This window comes from Lissotriton vulgaris, unplaced genomic scaffold (genome assembly GCF_964263255.1).
Source record: "Lissotriton vulgaris unplaced genomic scaffold, aLisVul1.2 SCAFFOLD_902, whole genome shotgun sequence".
Taxonomy (NCBI): Eukaryota; Metazoa; Chordata; class Amphibia; order Caudata; family Salamandridae; genus Lissotriton; species Lissotriton vulgaris.
In genome coordinates this window covers 235,573-261,138 of record NW_028240880.1, presented here as the reverse complement: position 1 = coordinate 261,138, position 25,566 = coordinate 235,573, and the positions used below count along the sequence as shown (strand labels likewise).

Genomic DNA, 25,566 nt, shown 5'->3' with positions numbered 1-25,566 from the left:
AGAAAAAGCCAGCTGGTAATACATCACAAAGTATTTCAGATTGCAAAATTATTTCTTAACCCTAAAGCCAGCAAGACTACAATTGCCCTGTTTTTTTTCTTTGAGGAAAAGGTGACTAGAGTAGAGCATTCTTTTTATATAAACAACCCTGGCAAAACATCAAATCCTTTTATCAAACCACTTACTGCTGGTTTAATACAATTTCTCTTGAAGAGTCAAGGCAGGCAATCTTAAACTGACAGCAGGTTCCCTCCCAGCCTCATAGCTTTGGTGGTAGAGGTGCTAAATACAGTTTTGAATGAGATTTTCAATTATTCTCTGCCAACTCCAAGGTGCCGAAAAGATGGAAACTGGCAGTAGTGATACCAATAGTGCAGAAACCCTGAGCTGGTCCGGTCAGTCCTCATAATTTTAGTATGCTCTCTTCTGCCTGCCCTTTCTAAACACCGGAGACCGTAGTTAATATTCAGCTGTCTAGCAATCTGGAACGGTATCTGCATAACCCATCCCAATCCAGTTCCAGCCAAGACATAGTACTGAAACCTCTCTGCTAGAAGTGTTGAAATACATCAAAACCTTGTTAGATCAAGGCTTGCCTTCAGCCTTTGTCTTGTTAGACAAGTCAGTGGTGTTTCTCATGAAACACTTCTATACTGGCTAGCAGACCTGGGCCGTCTATTTAGCCCTAAAATGGGGACATTCTTTCGCTCCCCAAAACTCTGAATTACTTCGTCCCTCAATGCTGTTTTGTTGAGCCCTACACCTTTTAAGGTGTTTTGCACCACTAGCTTTCATAACTGAATAGTACGGTATTCAGGATAGTTCTACGCTGATGGCACCAAACATATCCTTTCAGTAGGAAGAAACTGAACTACTACTGCCTGGCCACGTATCTGAGGACTGGTCCAAGGATTAGTGGCCAGAAGAGCTAGGCCCCACTCACGAGCCTACAACAGTAGCTAAATGCTCTGGGGTCAAATTTGACAAACTATTGTTTGCTCCCAGATACTGTCAGTAGCAGGCACCTGTTTCTCAGGAATTCAGACACTGAATAAAATTTAGAATTATATGTCTGGTAAAACCTGCAAAACCATTATGTTTGCTACAATTTCCTCGAATGTAATCTACCAATGTCCTGTACTTAGGTTTGCTTAGTGGCCCATTAGATTGCCTGCAGATAGTGTAAAATACTACAGCAAGGCTGACTTTGCAGGTCCCTCGTTGACAATCTGTTAATTTTCACCTTTAAGAGCTACACTGGCTGTCAGTGAAAAACACATCCTAAATCCTTGGTTTGGCTCATCAATCTTTCTATAAAGCCTCTCCAAAATATCTGAGAGATAGGCTCTGCTATTATTGCAAAGCAAAAGCTCCAAGATCTTAAGCTCTAAGATCTTCAGACGTTTTGCAATTGAAGATGAGTGGCCTGGGACAAAGAGGCTGAGTAGGGAGTTTGGAATATTCTATTTGAAACCCTCTGACGGTGTGCAAAACCCAAGCGATTAGGTGAGCAAAGACCAGTTGTGAAGGAAAAACTGCAGTCCGCCTCCCAACTTCACCTCACCCAAACTCTGGAGTCTTGCCTCGTTGTTTTGTTATAGGAACCATCTCCACGTCCTCTGCGACGGGGGAAACGTCTGGTGGGATAGAAGTTCCCGAATTTTTCCGGGTCCTGGTACTGTCCTCTGTGGGACTAGCCCTGCTTGATGGAGGCTCTGTTGTAAGGGCCGAGCGCCCCCTGCCATGAACGTCTGGTGGGATAGAAGTTCCCGAATTTTTCCGGGTCCTGGTACTGTCCTCTGTGGGACTAGCCCTGCTTGATGGAGGCTCTGTTGTAAGGGCCGAGCGCCCCCTGCCATGACCGGCTGAGCCAAAACACGAGGAGTGAAGATCCGTTTAATTGACATTTGAACCTTGTCCAAAGAATTAAATGTTTTAACAAATTTCCCTAATTCTTTTACGAAAGGGGTCTCCGAAGAGATTGCCCTCACCCACTGGACCCAATTCTGATGTAGCTATCTCCCCAAGTTTAGGGTCTATTTTTATGAGGGGGGACCTGCTACGTTCAGTTGAAATCGCCACATTGCCGTTCCCTAAGAAGATGATCGCCCTCTGGGGCCCAACTGGAGAGGGTGTCCGGGGATATCCAGGTACCCAAGGCCTTGGCATCTTCCACCATATCTAGAATTTTTGCCGAGGTACTAGCCGTGTCCAATAGCTTATCCTGACACTCCCTCCACGAGCGGTCAATACCTTTTTTGGGGTTGCAGATTAATTTTGCCCAAAAATCTTAGGATCCAATTCGGGGGTAAGTGCGACCTTACCCTCTAGGGTAGGCCGGGGACACTCCACGCGAAGGCAACTCCTTACCTCCTGGCCTAGGGGCTTATGCATCTGGACGCCATGTAGGCTGCCATCTTGGGGGTTAAGCATGTCTGTTTTTGGGGCTGGACACGTCGCTTGGGGAGGCTTAGACCGGTACCATGGTCGTTCAGATTCGCCACTCCAGTCTCCAAAAGCTCAACCACTTGGGACACAGCCTTGAGGATGGAGGAGTCCATGAACCGGCAAAAATGATAATCTACTGGCAGGTACATGACCTCCTCCTCATAATAATCTTCAGACTCCATGAAGAAGTTGTTCACAACTCAACAGCTGAGAATAAAGGGGATTAATATAGGGAAATAACCCTCTTAAAATAACACAAAGTGCACCTCAAAGGCTAAGCAAAGGCCTGGGACCAGATCAAATCGCCTTCTCTATTCTCAGGAAACTGACACCTGCCTGGGCTGGTCCCGATTCCTAATATAAAGTTACTCTTACCCGCGATGCGGGTGTTCAGGCTCCAGGCAGGGGCTCTCTGATTACACAATGCCCAAACGCTAAAAAAGGCATCTTCCCCCGCGGCTGCGAGTCTGTCTGAACCGCGTTAAGTGTGAACAAAGCAGAAACCAGATGACTCGCCGCAGCGGAAGGTAGACCCTGTTAGTGTGCTGAGTGAAAGGGCGTGCGGTCTCCTAGCGGCGGGAGGCCGCATCGCGATGAGAGCCTGAGAAAAACGTTGCTGCCACGAAGGAGCGCACTACGCTCCCGCGACCGACCTGAAAGGCAAAACACAACGATATTGCCACAATTCAAAACACGAGTCAATCCCCCACAATTAGCACGCACCCGTAAGTGTGATAGCAAATACAAAAACGATGACAAATATGAGAAAAAAAGAAAGGTACTCATCTTAATGCTGCTGGAGCAGTGAAGAAAGAGGTAGACAAGAGCGTCCGCGGGGGAAGTTATGGAATGTCCTTGTGCTGGATTGGCTACCTTTGTGGGACTTTTCTTCATTTCCATTATCCCTGTGTTCATGGGAAAAGTAGTATTTTATGCAGATTGTGGTTCTTATGAGGCTGCTGGAACTAATGAATTGTAATAAATTGAGGGAAAGATACAGCCTAATCTGAAGCCTGCGGTCCAGCCATAGAATTTTGATTTTTTTTTTTAAACCTGCTCCTCTTAGTTCTTCTCCACACTTTTGAGTATGGCCCTCTCTCTTGGGTAGCATTGCTCAAACGTTTTAGTTTTTTATGTACATCACAAAAGTAACCTACGTGAAAGGTGAAGATAGTCCCTTTCTAGCACTTTGATTCTTGTAGCATCAGGTTTTCTGTACAGCCATTAACTCCGGAGGTTGACCATGCCTCCTGAAAAAGCAGATTCCACTACTTACTTCCTAGTCAGCAAAAGTAGACTTAAATATCACAGAGGATCTAAAGGATTCTGAACTTTCATATGGTTCTTATCTGGTTTGCAGTTTTACGTAGAATTTAGTAGTTACATACACCTTAATAGCAATTAAATTATAACCGTCAATAAAATGTTGTAAGTAAAAAGCTATTTAGATGATTTTGTTGGAATTCTAAATGAAATTCCATGCTCAAGTGATTCACCAGTGTCCATCATGTTAGAATGCTCAATTTTGTTACTCTTGTAGTTGTCTCTAAATATGGACCCATGCGAAAGAAGATAACTTGGAAATAAAAAATGTCTCTCCATTATACGTTATGATGCACAAACCACCACATTTTCCCTCCTTAGAACTTCTAGGCTTCTCTCCTTCTGGTTATGTCAAAAATAGTTGGAAATTAAACCGGTTTTTTTCTTGAATGCCTAATTATGAGCACTTTCTTTGTGTCACTACTTCAAATAAATGAACTCTGCCTGGCCCAATCCTTCCAAATGAATTTTACCAGCTGGTGAATGTTGGTCATACAACAGAACCCTTGTTACAGGTAAGTAAACTTTTTTTTTTGATTTATTAAATTGTTCTTAAACTTTGTTATCCAGGCTTTTTCATAGCTGGTCGGAATGTAAGAATTGCGTATAAAATCTTTACCCACTGATTATGGCTCCCAGTTGTACTAGATAAGGATTGAAAGCTGAAGCCACATTTCTTTGCAAGTAAACTATTTTATTCTGGTTACATTGACTTGCGATCTTTTGAGTTTATTTTATTGCTGAAATGGTTAAAGTGTTTTAATTTCATGAAGTTTCACTGTTACAAAAAGTGGATTATAATTGACATTTCATGCTGCTTAACACACCGTTTTCTTTCATTTACAGCAATAGACCTTTTGTATGGGGGTATATACTGCTTTATGTGTCAAGATTACATTTACGACAAAGACATGGAACAAATTGCCAAAGAAGAACAACGGAAAGCTTGGAAACTGCAAGGTTTGGTTTTACTTATAGTACATAAAATAATGTGGGTTCTAGATTTAAGGCAGATAAAGGGATCAGTGAGGGACTAACCTTTATGACAGATGAAGGTTTTAGATGGGCACAATTGTAGTTTTTATGAATTAGGATATTTTAAGTTTCTAAAATGCACACTGAAAAACACTTTACCGAGGCTGAACCGTTCAAATCATTCTATTCAATAATTAAGTTGGTGTCTGGTTTCTAGTATATTTCCTTTTAATTAAAATCTATTTACATAAAGACACTGAACAATATTTTAATTTAACTTACATTTACACAGAATTAACAAGCTTGTCCAAAGTAAAAACCGAGCAAGCTCAATTTTCTATTTTTACTAATGACTTTTCGAACATTGTCATAATACACATAGTACACAATATAGTGAGCTATATTCTGTGCACACATTTGTGTTATTATTCAGTTTGCTTTCCCTAATTTTTCTTTTTTAGCTTTCACCCCAACAATGGTTTCTCCTTACCAGTATACAATGACAGGTAAGAGGCTTGGGCTGGAGACGCACCTCTTCTCACATGCGTCCATTTTCTGATGTCCCGCCACGCCTAGATGAAATTGAGTCAGGAGTGCCAACCCTTGTGGTGTAAATTTGTGTTGTTTCTTTAACATACTTCAGGGATCAAACCGTCAAACGTGGACCATATTTGATCTGGGAATTGAAACATTTTTTTTCTTCGTACAGCCTTTTTAAAACTGATAACTGCTGCTTTCCCAGATTGCTAAGCAGTGTGTGCTTCAATATTTAACTGTGCTAAACTGAGTCTTTATAAGAAAAACCTTAAATTTTCCTGTGCTTGCTATTTATACCACTTGTGATACTAAAGATATGTCAATGTTCAGTATGAGGAGACGAGAATATGATTGTACCAGCTTGCAACACAAAACTGAGAGGCCTTGAATTGATTACACAGCTGGGCTCGCCATGCTCCAACACACCTATTGCTGTTCTTAAAATAATCCACAGTTAAACCACCGCCTCATGTATTTATTTTTCATCCTGAAGGCATATTTTAATTCTTACTAAATATAACTTGATGGCATAGGTTTGAAGCTAACCTGATTGCCTTCTGCTTCCAGACTAGAAGATCACTTTTAAATGCTTGCTACCTCTAACATTTCATTTTGAGTTTAGTTTCCAAATGAACAATATTCCTTTTTGGCCAAATAGCGGTTTCATATGCTTGTTTACTTCTATGGCAATGTTGGTACCCATTGAGTTTAAAACCCTGTTCAGTGACTGCTGTTTTACAGCCCATGTTGACTGAAGTTATGCAGCACACTTCTTGCCAAAAAATAGGTGATCACACTGCAGTTTTACTAGAGGCCACTTAAGAATCTGTTTTGTAAAATCATTTTAATCGTTTTCTGTGCTAAAAAGAGGTAGTTCAAATGGGGCATGGAACAATGCTTAGCTTGTCTCTTACAAAAGGGTATAATAGTTCTAAGATGCAGGCAAAAAACATTAACCTAGATTGACCTGCTTCAGCTGAATGGAATGAGCATTATGCTGTACATTTTAAATAGGGCTCCAAGTTTTCCGTTTTTATGATTTATACAGATGAATACAGACCGAAAACTATTTATTTTCCTGTCTGTATTTATTTTTAAAAACAGAAGAATACAGAAAATAGGTCTGATTTGAATGATTTTGTCTACTGTCAGAGGTCAGTAGGTGTACAGATTGAGAGGTATGGGAGATGAAAAAATGACAGATTTCCTAATTAAGCTCAATTTAGTGAAGAGCTACAGTTATTTTTGCTTTTCTACAATGCACATGTTTTCAGATACCGCTATTGCACTGTGTACTGTTGAAACCTTTTGGACATTCAAATGCGAGTAAACATTTATCAGTTAAATAGATATGGAAAATACCCATTATGGCTTAATTTATACAGAAAATACAAAATGTGGATAAATACAGAAAAAATAGCACAAAAAAATATGGATAAATACAGACGGAAATGGCAATTAAATTAAATACCTTAAAACCGGGAGCCCTAATTTTAAACTAGCCATGCAATCTAATCCCAGGACCTTATGTAATTACCACTGTAATTGAGTCTGATTTGAACACATTATTGTTGTGTTTAAACTAATAACTGTGTTCTGTTTTGTTTCCACTAAGTTCAGCCCTGTTCACTCTTCTTGTTACCTTGTCCATGCACTAATTGTGTTATTATTTTGTCTACAGCATAGACCTATTAGACAATGCCCACATCTATTAATTTCGGTACATTACTTAACCGGTGTTTACTTTTAATAATTATTTTACCCTTCAGGCATTCCTCTATATGGTCCACAGATACTCACTCTTAATTCGAGGCTGTGCTGTCTATAATTCAAAAACGTATTCAGAACTGACAGTTTATCACTGTTTTGCTTCCTACATTTCCCCCCAAAAATGTTTCTGCAGTGACATTAATGTTCCAAAACAGTAATATTCATCAGAACTGTGCGTAATACTTGGGTCATTGTTGAAACCCTTTAAGCTACTGGGAGCCTTCATGGTCCAATATTTTCAATCTCATATGTAGGCCCTGTTATCCTATTTGCCTGACCAGACATTTCTGTAGGGGTGACAGTGTCGGTCTTTAAGTCACCCTTAAAGATATAAACAGCAGTAAAAATGATTAGCATGTCTAGAAGGCTATAGAATAGTGGTACATTCATCTAATTGAAAATGCCTAAGCTTTTAGCCAGAACTCCATTCACCATGTAGACCACCTTAGTTAAGGTTACTACCGCACATTGTGAGAGAGTATCTCTACTGCTCTCCTTCACTTAGGCAAATTTTATTTTTGCTGCTGTACTTTAGATTACCCTTGGTTTTCTATTTATCATACCCTTCTGTAGCCTCTCTTTCTGGGATAGTCTTCTAGGAGTTTTGGACTGGATAAATGCAGCTTTTGGAGCTGGTTAAATCCTCAAAGGAAACTATATCCTATTCTGGCAATGTGCTAGCTGTGGGTCCAAGGTTTTCTTTGATCTTTATGAAGGATGTCAATTGTTTGCACTTTGCTTCCAAGCCAGAGAGTTGCAAGATTTGCCATGTCTTCTCAACTAGAACTCTTGGATAGGGAGAGCAATATGTTACCTTACATAGGCCTCTTCTGGGTATGTCTCTTCTAAGATGTCCCCTCAGGGGCGGAGTCTAAGAAGTGATCCTTCTACGCTATCCTAAAAAGCCACTCCAGTTCAAACCAATAATTAGAGACTTATAAATGTAAACTTCGAAAGAAGAAGCTTTGATGGACTAGTAGGCTTACTATTCCGAACACCCACCTCCCAAGGTGGCTAAATAGCTTGCAAAGCCTTCTCTAGACACTGTTAATGGGGGGGAACTACAGATTTCATGTTGCAGCCTTTATCAGTCCTGGCATCGAGGCACCTTCAGTGACCTAGTTAAAGGCCCAACCAATGACATCTGACCCTGTTTTACCGGCTCATATTCCTTCAAGGAAAGTCCCATCCCGTCACAGATTTTGGACACCAGAAGTGATGAAAGGAGGATTTGTCTTTGAAACAGATTTCTATGGGACTGCTTACAGCCAAGTGCAACTAAATGTAACTTCAGTGTCGGCAAGGAATATTCCAGCGCTGGATCAGGGGGAAGGGGGGAGGCAGTCCAGACAGAACGTGGCCATTATCCCTTCCTTCAGGATGAGCAATAACTGGCTGTACAGTAGGGCAAAGGATCGAATTATTGCTATGAGGACAGTCTTCATTACAAGGACCCTCCTATGTGCCAGGTCCTTCTGGATAATATCGTCAGGGACTACTGGTTGAATAATATTCGAGGGTTCAGGGTCAAAGAAAGTCGTCCTTCCTGGACTCCTTCAGATGATATTTGAAAATTCCAGTTTGGCAGTGTTCTTTAAAGATTTAAATACCAATGACCTCCAGGGGAAGTATTGTTTTCTTTGACTTTCATAAGAAGCGATGAAGGTCTGTCCAGGCCGTTCAATACTACATATGGAAAGAGGTGAATCCAGTTACTGCCTCAGTGGTGTTCTGTGATTTGAGAAAAAAATAACACTCTGGCGGATATCCTAATTTCTCACCCAGCACACCATTGAGATCTGGTCATTTTGCCAGGAGCCCAGCGCCATTAGAATGAATAGTTTTCCCATGTACTATGCCACCCTAAATAGAAGTCCAGAAAATTGACACCTTCTGCTGGATTATCAGTACTGTGCAGCAGTGTCGTACAAAGCTGCAAATTAATTTGTGATTTTTGCCAGATGTTGACTGCCATTACCCACTACAGACTTTGTCTACTGGCTCTCCATTATTGCCCCATTTAGTCATTGTCTGGAAACTTCAATAACCATAAAACACTTTTTGTTGGGCATCACACATAGGTCAAAGTGAGATTACACACTGTTACACACTTATATCAAGCATAAACCCTCAATGCCCCATATATAGTCTTTGTTTTTGCTTCTGAAACCAAACCGATAAAATCAATCTGTTGAAAGTTTATGTAACACATTTCGTCCATTTTAAAATACAGACTGGTGCTTTAGAGACCCTTTTATGTCTCTATCCTTCATCTTTACCCATGTGACATGCAGGTATAAGCCCCTTGGCCTACCTACATGTATGGAGGCAATAGTGAAGGATTCTAGAGCTGGTCCAGTTTGACTGTCGGGTTATGCCATAGGAGACCAAAAATCCACATTTATATATTCTCCAGGTCGCAATCTTCTGTCTGGCTCTTGTGCTTGAAAGGGGGATTGAATCCAGTACCCAGCAAAACAGATCCCGCTGCAAGTTGTCCTTTTGAAAGAAAACATTTGAAGGCTGCCACCCTATCCTCCTCTTAAATCTAAATAGATTTCCTAAAGTTCTTTTCCATGGCATGATTTCATGTGCTTCAGCAACTGCTGAATCTGCAGGGCTCTTAATTTCATATCTCCAGGCCCTAGGATGCTTGTTTCCGGTCCAGGTAGGACCTGGCTTGGCAGTTCGGTCTGGACTGTTACCATGAGGCACAGGGTCAAAACTGATTTGCAAATGAATGGGTCGAAACTGGGGTGGCATGGTGAGCAAAAGAACAATGGATTTAACCAAGATCACTTGACTGGGGATGAATGTTTTGATTTGTTCTGCATTCCATCCATCATTTTTAATGTTCCTGATTTAACCTGTTTCTACTCCTCTTGAGAATCCATTTTCTTCTCCTCTTGAGATTCCCCTATATGGTCAAGAGGATCGTTGTCAATTGATCTGGCTTGGCTGAGACCGCATGGCAAACACAAGGAGATGATGGATGGGAGATGATGGATGGAACACTAAAACTTTTTAAACACTCACCCCAGTCACAGTTCTGGGTTGAATCCATCATCAATATTTAGCTCACTTTGCCACCTCAGTTCAGATTCAGCCATATGCAAATTATTCTTGACCCTGTACCTCATGGGAACAGTCCAGCCCGAACAGCCAAGCCAGGTCATCCCTGAACCGGATGCAAGCATCCTGGGACCGGTTTCTGGGTAACACCCTTCATCATCCAGGCTAGCTTGAATTCAGTGGCAAAGTGAGCAAGGGACCCACGTCTGGGCATACCATGCCAACTTAGGGCGAACAAAGCAAACACAATGAGATGATGGAAGGAGACCTGATGCTTTTCAAACACTCGCCCCCAGTCACCGATCTAGGCTGAACCCATCATCATTCTTTAGCTCACTTTGCCACCTCAGTTCAGACCCAGCCATATGCAAATCAGTCTTGACCCTGTGCCTCATGGGAACAGTCTAGCCCGAACTGCCAAGCCAGGTCTTCCCTGAACCGGAAACAAGCATCCTGGGACCGGTTTCTGGGTAACACCCTTCATCAGCCAGGCTAGCTTGAATCCAATGGCAAAGTGAGCAAGGGACCCTCGTCTGAGCATACCCTGCCAGTTTAGGGCAAGCAAAGCAAACACAAGGAGATGATGGACGGAGCGCTGAAAAGAAAGACCGTATGATGTCATGGACCAACTGCACCTATCCATGTACCCTCAAACACTCATCAGAGGACCCCTGGCACCTCGTCTCCAGGCTGAGTTCTAATCTGTATCATAAACCTGCATCTGAAAATGTGAACACTGTCTCCTGAACACTTGTAAAATGCATGCCTAAACATTAGAGAGGAATGTCAAAATATTATTGCCAAACTTTTCATCCTTAATGCAAAGACATGTAAAGTAAAATGGAAAATATTTGGTTTGGGTATTTAAAGGAAGGGCTGATTCGAAGACCCCCACAGCCACCTTACTGTACTTGCTACATCTCACTCAGGCTCGTTTACGTGTGGGTCCAAGTGAATCCCAGCATTGTGATATTTCTCTCATAATATGTTGTTCTCCATTTTTTTTGACAAGAAATTCATGGGAGGTCTGTTTAGAGCCTGAATCCTGCTTCAACTGAAATCTCAACCTCTCGCAATGTGGGAACGCGACCCAGTGCTGTTAGCTGATAATAAATTGAAAACCATTCACAGAGAAAATCTAAAGTTAGTATCTTTGAAGATGTCCTTGCTACCAGTGCTCGCCTATGCAAGAAGTGTTGGCGATATCCAGGCGTGTACTCAAAAGCACCATTTTCTTCAATTATATTATGACTGCAGTGCTACACCCGGGAGCCAAGTTAATGCCAAGAGGGCCATAGGGTTTCCCCTTTAGTGAAAAAGGTAGAGAGTCTTTTCAAATCTGCCACTGCAGCAGAAATCCCTGCACATGCTTATGCTGCATTAATACCTGTAGTTGTGCATTGTGAGACCATCTAGTCCTTACTTGTATACCATTTTGCCATCCTTCCATTACAATGTAAAGAATGCCCTCTGTCAAGACAGAGGATCGGTAGATGGATGAGAGCAGCCATCACCTTCTGCCGTTCAAAAGCGAACTGCTCTTTAAAGAAAGTAGATCACTTCTTGAACGAAAAGTGAGGCCACTACACAAGCTCTCTGAACTGATCATATTACTATATACAGAGAGACCAAAAGGTGCAGAACACTACATTTTCGAGATTAATGAAGGGAAACCTTTTTTGTGACAATTTAATAAGGTGAAGCTGTAAACCCATATTTATTAGTCTATGCAGTATATTATTTGCTTCTATGATTCAAACACTATGAATCTGTGAAGAATCTGGTTTTTGAGAAGAACTATGTTAATTAACTTATAATTATTTTTACAAATATCTTTAATAGATTTCCTTGTGGTCCACCTGCTTCCCATATTGGTATTCTCTTCATGGATGCTATCCCTATGCACCAGTGCATCGAAATCAAAGCTATGATGACCTGTAACAGTGGTGGAATTTAGAATTCCTTCACCTCATTGGCTGAAGTTTGGGCAGTTTTCAATAAGGTTACGAAGTGGGCTACCAAGCAAATACTATTGTATGCCTTTCTAGGGATTTTAGTAATGTTCACTGCTATTCTTATTACCCGAGTCCCTGAGTGATTGAGCCGCATGAAATGAAAATGCCAACGCTACACAACTGTAGTTATAGGTAAGTAATTTATTTCCTCTGGCTTTAGAGGATTAGACTACAGAAAGTAAAAAGCTATGGAGTAGAGGCTATTCGTATTCATGCATATAACGTGTGGACAGCCTTAAAATGGTGGCAAATGTGAGTTTGCTATCAGTTACTGTTATATGAAGTGAGGCAAATGGATGCACTTTAGCTCATATTCCAGAGTAGCTTTGCAGTATGTCACTTCATTAGCTCTCCTGACTTCCTGGATGCTGGGTTCTAGATGTAGCCGCAATGAATGAAGGATTTTGTTGGTGGAAAATGTTCCAGGATAGTTTCCCCGTAGAAAATCTAATAGATGTTTCTCCAATTAGTATTACGTGGCAACCCACAGAGCGAAAACCTACCAAGTGGACTACAAAAAATCTTGCAATTTGACGGATATATATATCCCGGATTTGAGCCAAAAAATAATGAATAAAGGAGTTAATGTGACACCATTGAAGAGAACGTTCAGAAATGAATATGCAAAGTGTTATTTGTCTTCGGGTACATTGTCTTAAGCACAAGTGGAATGTAAATAAATTATGATATACAGGCATAACTGACTTTGATTAGCAATTTCATTGTGGGCTGCCTCATCATATAATATGCTTGTCTGTCTTTTTGCTTTCCCAATGCAACTTATTAAACATTGGAAGAATATTGCAATAGTAATAATTTATCTCTGCTTATTTGCTACTAACTTGTGGATTTTCAGCTGTCATTCTAAACTAGCATCTGCGGTACGCTATAACTGCTCAATTGTAATTTTTACTTTCAATTTAGGTGTCCTGTGTGTTAATGAAATTTATAGGTGTTATTGTGATACTTAAATGTATAAAAGAATATGAAAAGGTTTTATTTAGTTACAAAAAATACTGAAGTAAAGTTTTTCATTTAGAAGTATATTTATGTGGATTACAAAAGGCAAAATGCGATGAAGACAACGCCTTGTAAGCAACTAACATGCCTTTTCTTTTAATTACTACAAAGAGCAAACAGTGGTATTGTGAAAAAATATAAAAACCCTTTCACATTAATAAAAATGAGTATGAAGAATTAATGTAAGAGGAAAAGAGAGCATGGCATGGACATAATTCCTGGTTACATTTCTTTTTTTTGTCCATCCCTGACTGCCTTGAAATCACTGTCTGGACTACTTTTGCATTGGAAGTCTAGAAATTAAAGCAAGTTGCAGATCTCCATTTTAAATATAGATCAATATAGATGGGTATATAAATAGGTGTCTGTGTGTCTCCTGTTGGCTTCGCCAGCTTTCTCTCCCGAGTATTAACAATCGTTCCTGAGGAATTCTCATAGTCTTGTCAAGGTTTCCATCTTTTTTTCCTCATTACAGATTTTTTTTGCCTTACAAAATAAATATTAGTTATCCCTAAAATGTTTAACCGGAATAAAACTGCAGTTAGCCACTGTTACTTCCCGGAGTCCAACTGTATTCTTAAGTTATCAGAAAATCGATCTCCCTGCACACAACAGGAAGATTACCTTAAATTCTGCTCCAGAAAAATATTTTATCATTCTTTCATGTTACTTTCATAAGTGACCCTTAAAAACTGTGCCATTCTTTGATATATAACTGCTACACAGTAAACTTGCATTTGCCTCCCCACTGACAGGAGCCCTTTGTCTGGAGTAAACAGCTGTACACTACTCTTGTAAACCCCTGACTAAGGAGGGTTTGTCAGCCACAATGTCTGGTCTCTGCTTGAGTTAAATTTGTGGTGATTGAAATAGTGGACTTGAACTTATTTTTGTGGAGCAGAAATTAAAGTAAATTTCTATGCATTCAATGGATTAATCTTCCAGTATCTTGGAGATCAGGTGAGTATTGTGCGACTGATTTTATATAACCACTCGTTCTTCTAAGACTAGCTATTGGGGATGGCCCATAAACCTATTTGGGAAGCACGGAACACAATATAAAAATTGAGTAATCTGCCACATTCTGAACTCCATTGCACTTGACTTTGTTCACCTTATTCGTTTACCCATTATCTGTCTGCATGTACACTGGATACCTCAACTTGTCTGGAAATGCAATACCCAAGCTGAGAATACTGCTTTTATTCAAAGTTTGGAGTGACCTAAAAAACAACTATTTCTTAAATAAAGAGGGCATTTTTTTCAAAGAGTTGCACTTTGCTACACTTTGTACTTTACTTTTCCTAAAAAATACATCTGACTCTGATATCCTTACTTCCTTATGTGTGATGAGGTTTACCCCGAGGAGATCGAACTAAATGTAAATGTAAATGCATTTGAGCTTATATAGCGCACAGCTACCCACAAAGGGTTTCCCGGCGCTTGCTTAGGGAACCCGTCCTGGTATTCCCCTGTGAGATAACCCCGGCAGGGTATCCACAAGGTGAAAGCCAGGCATCCCGCCGCGAGGGGCCGTTGTGGAGATTAAGCAAGCTATTGCCCAGAGTCGCAGAGTGTGAACCCGTGAGTCGAGAAGGCACCGGAGCGAGAATTATCGAGTCCATGGAATTTTTGAGCCCAAGACCCGCCGAGGCGGGGAATTGAACCCTGGTCCAGGGCCGATCTCAGCTTCCGGGTCTGCCGCCTCTAACCCCTGAGCCACACTTCTCAACTAAGGTCATATCCTCTGCCCCCTTTTTCTTGTGTTAAGCTTACTGTTAACAAAGCCTAATTCTTTACCTGCCAGTCTCCCAGCCAGTAAGTGTACAAAAGTTAGATCATGCTACTAATGGGGAATGGGTGTAGCTAGTACTGTGTAAGGGCTCTTTCTTGTCCTTTACTGGAGTTTTTGATGCTTCCCTTAATGTGGGCATTTGCTTTTCCTAAGTTTATTAAATATCTCTGTGAGGATACATATTGGAATACCTTTGTCCCGTAAAATTGTTTGCAGATCATTTACCACCAGCATGTTCCTTTTTACCTCATCTGAAATGCCCACTTAATGTTTTTTCTTCATGTTTTGAGGGATCTGATTCTAAGAGAAAATTCACGTAGCAAGAGGACTGTGGTATTTAACTTGTATGTTCACAATCCGACACCTATTGAACGCTCTTTATGCAGATCCTCATGTGATTGAAGACATGCACTCATTTTACACACATAAAAATTTCCTTCGCTAACTCTGCATTCACACCACTAATTTGAGTTACAACACTTTATTGCACCAAGAACGCACAAACTGATCTTGTCCTGCCTATTTCACGCCTATACTGTGTGCATCAGTTTCATTTCACCTTGATAAAAAGGCCTCCGCGAGGTGTGTACAGGGTATCCGCAACTGGCCAGGGTCTTAAGTACTGATAAAGTCAGTGATGTAACACATCCTCCTACCCTATTGCCTTTTCCATCTTGTATGGAGGTGACTCTAACTGGTTCAGCAAAGGTGTTGCAGGTAACTCGAGAATTGTGACTTCTTAGTTTTCTTTGTAGATACCAAATAGCCTGTTTCACTCTGTATTGATTTTTTTAAGTCTACGTAAGTGGACCCGAACAAAGAGGGCTTGTTTGGATTGCTTTTAACAACTCTGCGAACACTAATCTGATAGACATCTAACCGCAGGTTTTGCAGCTTTAATCTTTCTGGATTCACTATGCTGTGCATATTCCGCGGTCTTGTGGTTGGGTCCGGATTCGTAGTCTTTTTTTTTTTTTCCCGTCGCCCAGGTGGGCGTCGGCATCACCCCTCCTTGGGTGTATTTCCGGTGACGTCGGCATGCTTCCTGCGGAAGCTCCCACCCTTGGGCGCCATCTTCAGATTCTTTTTTCCGCGGTCGGGTCTGGATCGTTCCCGTTGGGCTCCAGACATTTTTGGAGAAAGTACTAGGAAAAGATTGAAATTGGAGAAGATATCGAAAGAAGAAGACTACAAAAGACTTCGCCGACCACTGACCAGCGAAAGGAAGGAGAAATCATCGAGGGCTTCGACGATCGTCTACGTCCGCGCGGCCAGGGAGGCCTGAACACTCGATGATGGACAACACGCCGTTCAAGTTCTGCCCTAACTGCCACCACAAGTACGCGCAGAAAGACCAACACCCGGTTTGCAACCTTTGCCTACCGGTAGACCACAGAAGCGAGGACTGCAACGCCTGCTCCGCCTTCGCCCCGAAAACCCTTCGTGTGAGGAAGAGCCAGAGGGTAGCGGAAAAAAAAAGCCCCGACGCCATCGCTGTACGAGCTGGGGATGTCCTCGGAGGAAGAGGACAACGCTGCCGCCGAAGACGACAGCTACACGGTCGTAGAGACCGATTACACGAACACATCTGATAAGGTAGGAGACTCGTCGTTCCCCAAGAACATGAGACTGAATCTCGAAAAAACGAGGGCAAGACCCCGAAAGCGCCGACGCAGAGACACCTGGCGTCCGCTGTAGGAAGGTGGATACCTGACTATGGTTGCCCCCAACTTTTTGCCTGGTGTTTTGCTGGTTTTCCGACTTAGTTGACCTGGGGCCCTGCCAATCAGGACCCCAGGCCTACTGCTCTCTCTCTAAAATGGATTCCATGTACCTTGGGTACATTTCCAATTGGTACTGGGCCACCTTATCAGACCCTGTAACTCAGGGCATAGGTGTACCCAGGGCCTACCAGGGGCTGAAGCATGCATTATGCCACCCCTGGATGGCCATCTAAATCTGACACAACTGGCTGCACGACAGCTGGGGCAAGGTGGTGTAATCACCCTTTGCTTTAGATATAGTATACCTATATCTAACCCTAAAAGTGGACACACAGATTCCTATCAGTCACTCCTATGGCAGGCCTTGACAATCCTGAAGGCAGAGTGCTTGGAATCGTGTGAGATGGTGCTCTGGCATGAGCTGAGCCCGTTTGCAGCTTGCGGAACCAAGTCCTAATAGCTGTTCCATGATAACGCGTACCATATACTCTTAAGTGCATTATAATCCTCGCGGTTAAATGCTATCTTTGGTATCGCTTTATCTAAACATGTCGAGTAAGGTGTCATACGAATTGGAATACTAACCCCTCGCCCTTCTAGAGGGACACGACATGTATGTAACCGTGAACCCCGGTTAAAGTTAACTCGAGCCTCAGCATCACAAAATGGATGCTGCCACCACAGACACGAGTCTGACCCCCTGCAGCTGGGAGTCCTTCCAGCGAGGGCAGCTTGGACAAAGGGTTTCCTGTCAGGGGCGGTGCTAGCACCATCCCAGACAGGGTTTTGTGTATCCTGGGTAGGCAGGGCTTTACAGGAAGGTGACTGCAAGTGGCACCCCGGTGCTCACTACGCATCTGCCGGCTAGAACCAGTTCCAGGGGCACACCAGCCCCTGGCCTGGGGAAAGTCCGGCATGGGAGAGGGGTGTAACCACCCCCCTTCCTGGTCCCACCCCTAGGGCAGGACCTAGTCGCGTACCCCCCCTTTCTTTAGGATAAAGGCAGGAGCGGGGACCCTTCCAAATTAGATCATCTTTGAATCCAGAAACTACTTTCCACGAAAGGAACTCTCGACTCTTCTCAAGATTTCTCCCTTATGGCTAAGGAGTAGTCACCCTGCACCCGCAGACACCATCAAGAACTCTGCGGTTTGCTGCACGTCCTTCCTCCGGAATCCGACTGACCAGCTCGACGAGACCCGGCTTCCCTGGCACCTCTGACCTCTACCTACCTCTACAGCTAAGCTGAGAACCGTAGGTGCGACGAGACCTAGAGGGACCGGCCATCATCAGAACTGCAAGACTTCTATCCAGCACGACCGCCGAGGGATCCTCTGGTGAGTGCTTTGGGGTGCGAGAAGCCCCGACCCTGAGCCGCTCCAGCACCGAAGTCCAGCCCCCCAGCATCCACGAGATCTGCGTGGGGCCCTTCTGCTTTTTGCTGCTCACCGCGTTGTCTGGCTACTAGCCTGCTGGCTTGTGGCCTTCCCGACGACGACATCACCACTGCTAGTCTGGTTGCTCCAGACTGGCCCTTGCTCCCTTCCAAAAGAGGAGCACCCCGGACCCTGCTGGTCCACTCCAGACGCCATTTTAGGTCCACCGCGTGGGCTTGAATTTGCCAAGACTTGTTGCCCCAATCCTGGGTCCAGCGACGTCGACCGCATCAACCATCGTGGGACAGCTCACACCTCCATCCTGGTCGCCGACAACGCCTCCTGGTCCGTGAGACTGCAGAGCCCAGCGTCGCCCACTCACCTGGTCGAGGTGACTACCATCCGGTGCCCTCCGGGTGCCATCTGATCACTGGCTAGTTGTCAAGAACTTGGTCCCCTCTACTTTCAGGTGTCGTCCTTCTTCGATCCAGGCTTGGAGCACTTCGAACAATCTTCACTGGTCGCCTGCCAGCAACTCTTTCTTCAGGCTCCTGGTTCGTCAACGAGGATTCCCGACGTCTCTTCAGACCTATGCAGCCGCAGCCCCTGGGCTAGGTAACTTCGGCATTTCGGTGCCCCAGCATAGCCTCACTATCCAAGGGTCCAAATCCACTGTCGTTTCCGACCTACCTTATCGGGTTCGCCCGAGAACACTAACTTTGCTTTTACTAGCTCCCATAGACTTTGTCCCGCGTGAGAGTGCACACTCTGCACACGAGTCCCCTAGGCCTCCTACTAGTAATCTGAAGGTTCAGTAACGTAGTCCTAGCGATTCCAAAGCCAATTAGTCCAGTACTTACCTGCTAGTAATTTTGCATTCCACTTCCATAGTATATGGTTTTCCGTGCCACTCGGGCATTTGTGTAAATTGTGCAACTTAAAGTATTTTCGTAAGAGTTTTGTTGTGTGCTTAGTACCCTGTCCTCATAAAGAGTACAGGGCTGTTGTGATCTAAATAAATACACTGTTTATTTTCATAACACTTGTGTGGTGTCCTTTCACTTGGTGTTCAAGGGGTATATGTGATGGTATAACAGCTGGCTTAACACGCCCTCTAGAGTTTAGCCCGAAGACTGCTCGTATCCATGCTACTAGGATAGCTGGTCTATAAGGTTGACTTACAACCAATCACCATAAGGGTTGTTTGGACTGATACATAGTGATCACTAGAATAGTGAGCACTGAATATCAGGCCAACTTCTCACATCCGCGGCTACCCACAGGCCCAGCGGATCCTCTGAGAAGGAGTCCCTGGCGCCGAGAGCTGTTGAGCAGCAGAAGTCGTCGAAGATCGTCCCCGAAAAGGACCGATTGACGTCGAGGGAGAAGGACCCTAAAGCCCCGACGCCATCCAGGGACCCGAAACCCAGTTCGACGTCCAAGTCCTCGACGCCGAAACTCTCACAGCCGAGCCAGGCGCCGAAGAGAGTGGCCTAACAATCTGGCGCGGACAACGCGGCCGAGATGGAAAAGAAAAGACGGCGACTAGAAGCCGAAATGGAAAAAATCTTGCAGCGGAAAAAAGATTTCGACGCCAAGATGAGAGCCTTCACGATTCCCCACAAGACCAAGCCACCCGTGCTAGAACTGGTCGAGGAGGAAGACTAACACGTCGAGGAACATGAGCCTGGCGCCGAAATGGTCGACGACCAGGAAGAGGATGAGAATCCCTACGAGGCTTACAGCTATGAGGAGGAAGAGGACAGCAGGTTGGACGCCGAGTCGGCCACCTCTGACCCGCAGGAGGAGGATTACCTGGATGTCGACACCGAGAGCCCGGAAGAGGCGGTCGACACATACCCCTCGAGGCCATCGCCGCCGGACGACATCGGGGCTTACAACTCGGTGATAAGGTCTGCGGCAGCAGCTTTCAAACTCCAGCTCGACGAGGAGAAGCAGAAAGCGGACTTTCTCCTCGAGACCTTACTCCCTACGCAAACAAGGAGCCAGTATCTACCTATGCTCGACAGCGTCTTGGCGCACGGGATGGAAGCATTCAGGGAGCCCGCAACATGCAAGGCAGTCACTCCCAGAACGGAAAAGAAGTACAAGCATTCATCAAAGGACCCAGCCTACATTCGAGGCGTGGTCTCAGCTGACTCCATCACGGCCACAGCAAGGAAGAGGGCTAACGTGGCCACTACTTCTGGACCGCCTCCTGATAAGGAGAGCAAAAGGATTGGCTTAGTGGGCAGAAGGATCGAACGGAATGCCGCGACCCAATGGCGCATGACTAATTCCAATGCCCTCAAAACAGGCACATGTACCAGATCATGGAGGAGCTAGGAAAACTGGTGAAAGACCTACCCCAGGAGGCCAGGCAGAAGGCCGAGAAACTGGTGGAAGACTGGAAGAATGCGGCAAATTGTTGGCTCAAGACGACCCTAGATGGAGCAGACACCTCCAGCAGGCTCATGATGATGGGTGTCACGGAAAGAAACTGTTATCGGATAGATGCACAGCGTGTTTTGTTCTGGATTGGACGTTTGTTAGCTGAGTGATGTTTGATGGGTATTTTGTGGTGCTCTGCCAGGTAACGTCGAGGGCCCAACGACGTCGGACAAAATGCTTGAGAACGTGAGGCTAGAGGGTCTCTAGTCTCATCCCTTCACTGGCACACACGTAGTTGTCATTCCTTGGATCAAGAAAAGACGTTCATACATTGTTCATTCTTGTTTGTTTTTTATTTCATGATTAAGTTCTTGTTTTAGGAGATCAGTTCTTATTTCTTCAAAATCATTATCAACAATATGTGAATCAGGCACTGTCTTTCAAACGTGTCCAATGCATTTCGGGCATTAATGACATGCCCTTCATCAGGGAATTGACACTAGAAACAATAATATAAACAAACATTAATATGGATACTGAGTGTGTACATAAGAAACGATACGTATTACTATTGTGTTACATATTAGTAATTTAGCAGGACCTTCCATTGGCTACTCAAAACTAAAATAAAAGAGCAAGGATATAAACATATAACCAACATGTGAGAGGGGTAACTCAGTGTGTTTACGTGCAAGGGTAAAAATGAAACGGGTCGGTGAGTCACTTACATGCCTGTCGAGGAAAGATGATATGAAATCTAAAAAAAGAGAGAGGTTGGCGAAAATACGGTTAGCGCCAATTGATTAAAGTGCTCCGTAGTGCACTCCAAGATTGGGTTTGGGGGATGGTGAAAACTAACCTGAAGGTTGTCAACACGGTAATTCGGTCCAGTATTCATCTCCGAAGAACGCCGGCAGTAGCAATTGCTTGCCGCGTTTATTTAATTCGAAAGTAGGGTATCACGTGATCCCGTGATATCAAACCCAATCTTGGAGTGCTCTACGGAGCACTTTAATCAATTGGCGCTAACCGTATTTTCGCCAACCTCTCTCTTTTTTTAGATTTCATATCATCTTTCCTCGACAGGCATGTAAGTGACTCACCGACCCGTTTCATTTTTACCCTTGCACGTAAACACACTGAGTTACCCCTCTCACATGTTGGTTATATGTTTATATCCTTGCTCTTTTATTTTAGTTTTGAGTAGCCAATGGAAGGTCCTGCTAAATGACTAATATGTAACACAATAGTAATACGTATCGTTTCTTATGTACACACTCAGTATCCACATTAATGTTTGTTTATATTATTGTTTCTAGTGTCAATTCCCTGATGAAGGGCATGTCATTAATGCCCGAAATGCATTGGACACGTTTGAAAGACAGTGCCTGATTCACATATTGTTGATAATGATTTTGAAGAAATAAGAACTGATCTCCTAAAACAAGAACTTAATCATGAAATAAAAAACAAACAAGAATGAACAATGTATGAAAGTTGTTTTCTTGATCCAAGGAATGACAACTACGTGTGTGCCAGTGAAGGGATGAGACTAGAGACCCTCTAGCCTCACGTTCTCAAGCATTTTGTCACGGAAAGAAGACACGCATGGCTCAGAATCTCGGGCTTCAAGCCTGAGGTGCAACACAGCATCTTGAACACTCCGTTCAACGGCGAGACGCTGTTCGGGACTACAGTTGACGACAAACTCAGTCAACTAAAGAAAGACAATGAAACTGCACGATCCATGGGAGCTTTGCAGTTCAGAGGCAACAAGAGGGGCACCCAGTCACGGAGACCCGGTGGAAGAGGTGGAAACCAGCCAGGTACTTCACACCAGGCTTTCCAACAGACGCACCAGGCGGACTCGCAGGTGCAACCGAGTCAACAGAAGCAGTCCTGGCAGTACCAGTGAAGGGGCCAGTCCTTTCGAGGGAGAGGAAATGGACGAGGACAGCATAAAAGAGGGGGCCAGCAGCCCGCCTCTAAATGACTTCAAAGACATCCGTGTGCCCGCCCACAGAAAGGATCCCAGGGGGCAGCACGTACAAAGGGGTCAGGACAGAATGGACAACTACCACCACATAACACCAGTGGGTGGAAGATTAAGATTCTACCTCCAGGAATGGAGAGAGATCACATCAGACAAATGGATACTAAACATCATCCAATTCGGCTACTGCTTAGAATTGGAAGGGAGGCCAACAAGCAGGAGACCAAAGAGAAAGCCACTAGCAAACGAACAGCTACAGCGGCTTCAGGAAGAAGCAAAAGAGCTCCTACAGAAGAAGGCCATAGATCGGGTTCCCTTCAAAGAAAGGAACAAGGGAATATACTCAACGTATTTCCTCGTGCCAAAGGTCGACGAGACAATGAGACCCATTCTGGACCTCAGGTTCCTGAACACATTCATAAGAACACAAACATTCAAAATGACCTCCCTGCAGGAGGTGCTACCGCAATTGCAGATTGGAGACTTCATGGTCACGATAGACCTCAAGGACGCCTACTTGCACATACCAATGAACGTAAAGCACAAACATATGCTCAGGTTCACGGTCTGAGAAAGCCACTACCAGTTCACAACACTAGCCTTCGGTCTAAAATCAGCACCGAGGGTCTTCACAAAGTGCCTCGCGGCAGTCTCAGCGCACCTACGAAGGAAGGGAATACACGTATACCCTAACCTGGACGACTGGTTAGTGAAAGCAAACTCGTACCAGAAATGCAAGAAAGACGCACATACAGTGACAAGCACGCTGATAAACCTGGGGTTCTCCATCCATTGGAAAAAATCGTCAATGGAGCCGGAACAAGTAAAGATCTTCCTGGGGGCACAGATCAACACCTTGCAGGGCAGGGTATTCCCCAGCGACAAGAGAGCAAGGGCCCTGGTGAGGGAAACATGCCTCTACCGGAAGGGACAAGCTCGGACAGTGAGGACTGCAAGCAAGATCTTGGATGATGGCATCGTGCATCCACCTGGTACCAAATGTACGACTTCACATGAGACCCATCCAAGAATGGCTCCAGGAACAATGGTCACAAGCTTCAGGAAGTTGGGAGGATCTAGTGGTTGTGACGCACGCATTGCAGAAGGAAATGGCATGGTGGACCATGGAGAACATAGCAAAGGGAAAGCCTCTAACACCCCCAACACCAACAGTGACTTATCCCTGAAGGGATGGGGCGCTCACATGGAGGAGCTCAAAGTGAGGGGTCTGTGGACACCAACAGATGCGACAAAGCACATCAATTACCTAGAATTGAAAACAATCTTCCTTGCACTGAAAGCCTTCCAAACAAGACTGTACAAGCACAGGGTGTTGCTGCAGACCGACAACACCACAGCGATGTTCTACATCAACAAGCAGGGTGGAACACAGTCAACAATGCTTTCGACACTGGCGCAGGAGATATGGAGATGGGCCATCCCCCTCAGGATAGACCTACTGGCCATACACCTACCGGGGAAGGAGAACATTCAGACAGACTGGCTCAGCAGACAAACATCGGCATCCCACGAGTGGGAGCTCAATGCTCAGGAGACGAAGTGGTTGTTCAACAAGTGGGGAACGCCATCAGTGGACCTGTTTGCAACACGCCAGAAAGCCAAATGCCAAAGCTTCGCATCCAGACAACCCGAAGAGGGGTCCCTTGGGAATGCCCTATGGATAGATTGGTGCGGGACATTTGCTTACGCTTTTCCCCCGATACCACTGATACACAGAGTACTGAGCAAGTGCACAGCGAGCAACATGACCCTGATACTGGTCGCACCACAGTGGGCCAGACAGACATGGTACTCGCAGATCATGGAGATGGCACAGAGTGCACCCCACAGATTCGGCAGAAGAAAAGACCTGCTCTCCATGCACAACGGGCAGGTACTGCACCCAAAGCCAGAGAGCCTGAGCCTAGTGGCGTGGCTCCTGAGGACATAGAATTCGCACACTTGAGGTTGCCAGAGAGCACCCTCGGGGTCCTTCGGGAGGCACGAAGGCCCAGCACACGGAAGTGCTACGTGGCAAAGTGGAAGAGATTCACAATATGGTGCAGGAAGGAAAGACTTCACAATAAAATGAAGGACTCCACAGTGCTAAAATACCTCACGCACTTACTGGAGAAAAAACTCAGCTCGTCCTCCTTAAGAGTCCACTTGGCAGCGATAGTCGCCTACACAAGGGGTGAGATGGGCAGGAGTTTCTTCACGTCACAGGTTGTGAAGAGATTCCTGGAAGGAGCGAAGAGGATCGCACCACCCAAGCGGGTGCCGCCACCGGCATGGAACTTGAACATAGTCCTGACGGAACTCATGAAGGAGCCCTTTGAACCACTCCACAAGGCCTCACTAGAAATGCTGACCATGAAGACAGCTTTCTTGGTTGCAATAACGTCCTTACGCCGAGTGAGCGAGCTTCAAGCGCTAACGCTGCAGGAACCATACATACAAATACACAATGACAGGGTTGTGATGAGGACCGACCCACACTTCTTGCCAAAGGTGGTGTCCAAATTCCACATGAACCAGTCCATACAGATACAGAGTTTTTTCCAAAAACCAACAAATAGCGCAGAGCGAGCCCTACACACCCTAGACGCCAGAAGGGCGGTCATGCACTATATCGAGAGGACAAAGGGACACAGGAAGACAAAGCAGTTCTTCGTGTCATTCGCCAACAGTTTCATGGGAAAGGCTGTAACCAAGAACACTTGCACAATGGATTGCCAAACAATCCAACTCTGCCACAAACGGGCAGGGCAAGAACTAGCAGAGGGGCCACGTGCCCACTCCACTAGGAACAAGCATTTGCAATGCAATGGGTCTCGCATTAACGTTTGAGCTATTGGCATTGGTAAATAATGCAACCACAATAGCTCAAACTTTAATAATGCGAGACCTATTGCATTGCAAATGCTTGTTTTACTAGGTTTTAGAGCAGCATCCCCAATTTGTCAAACGCAGTCTACTCGCTCATAGGCAATGTCCACTAATTCGCTCAATTCTCTTTTCGTGGGTCACACACAATTCTTCCCTGCGCTTGCTTTTTGTCATGCTTACTTTTAACACTCCCCCTTCCCAACACATCTTTAAAAAAAAAGCACACTCTAATATCACC

General features: G+C 44.5%; 1 protein-coding gene across 1 annotated transcript in view; it reads left to right on the top strand.

Moving 5' to 3' along the window:
- Positions 1-25,566, top strand: part of LOC147672501 (ubiquitin carboxyl-terminal hydrolase 22-A-like) — a 377,196-nt gene that overhangs the window by 151,450 nt on the left and 200,180 nt on the right. The window contains exons 3-4 of the mRNA XM_086947987.1: positions 4,618-4,731; positions 5,208-5,252. Coding sequence (XP_086804113.1) covers positions 4,618-4,731; positions 5,208-5,252 — 159 coding nt within the window. The remainder of the gene's footprint in view (positions 1-4,617; positions 4,732-5,207; positions 5,253-25,566) is intronic.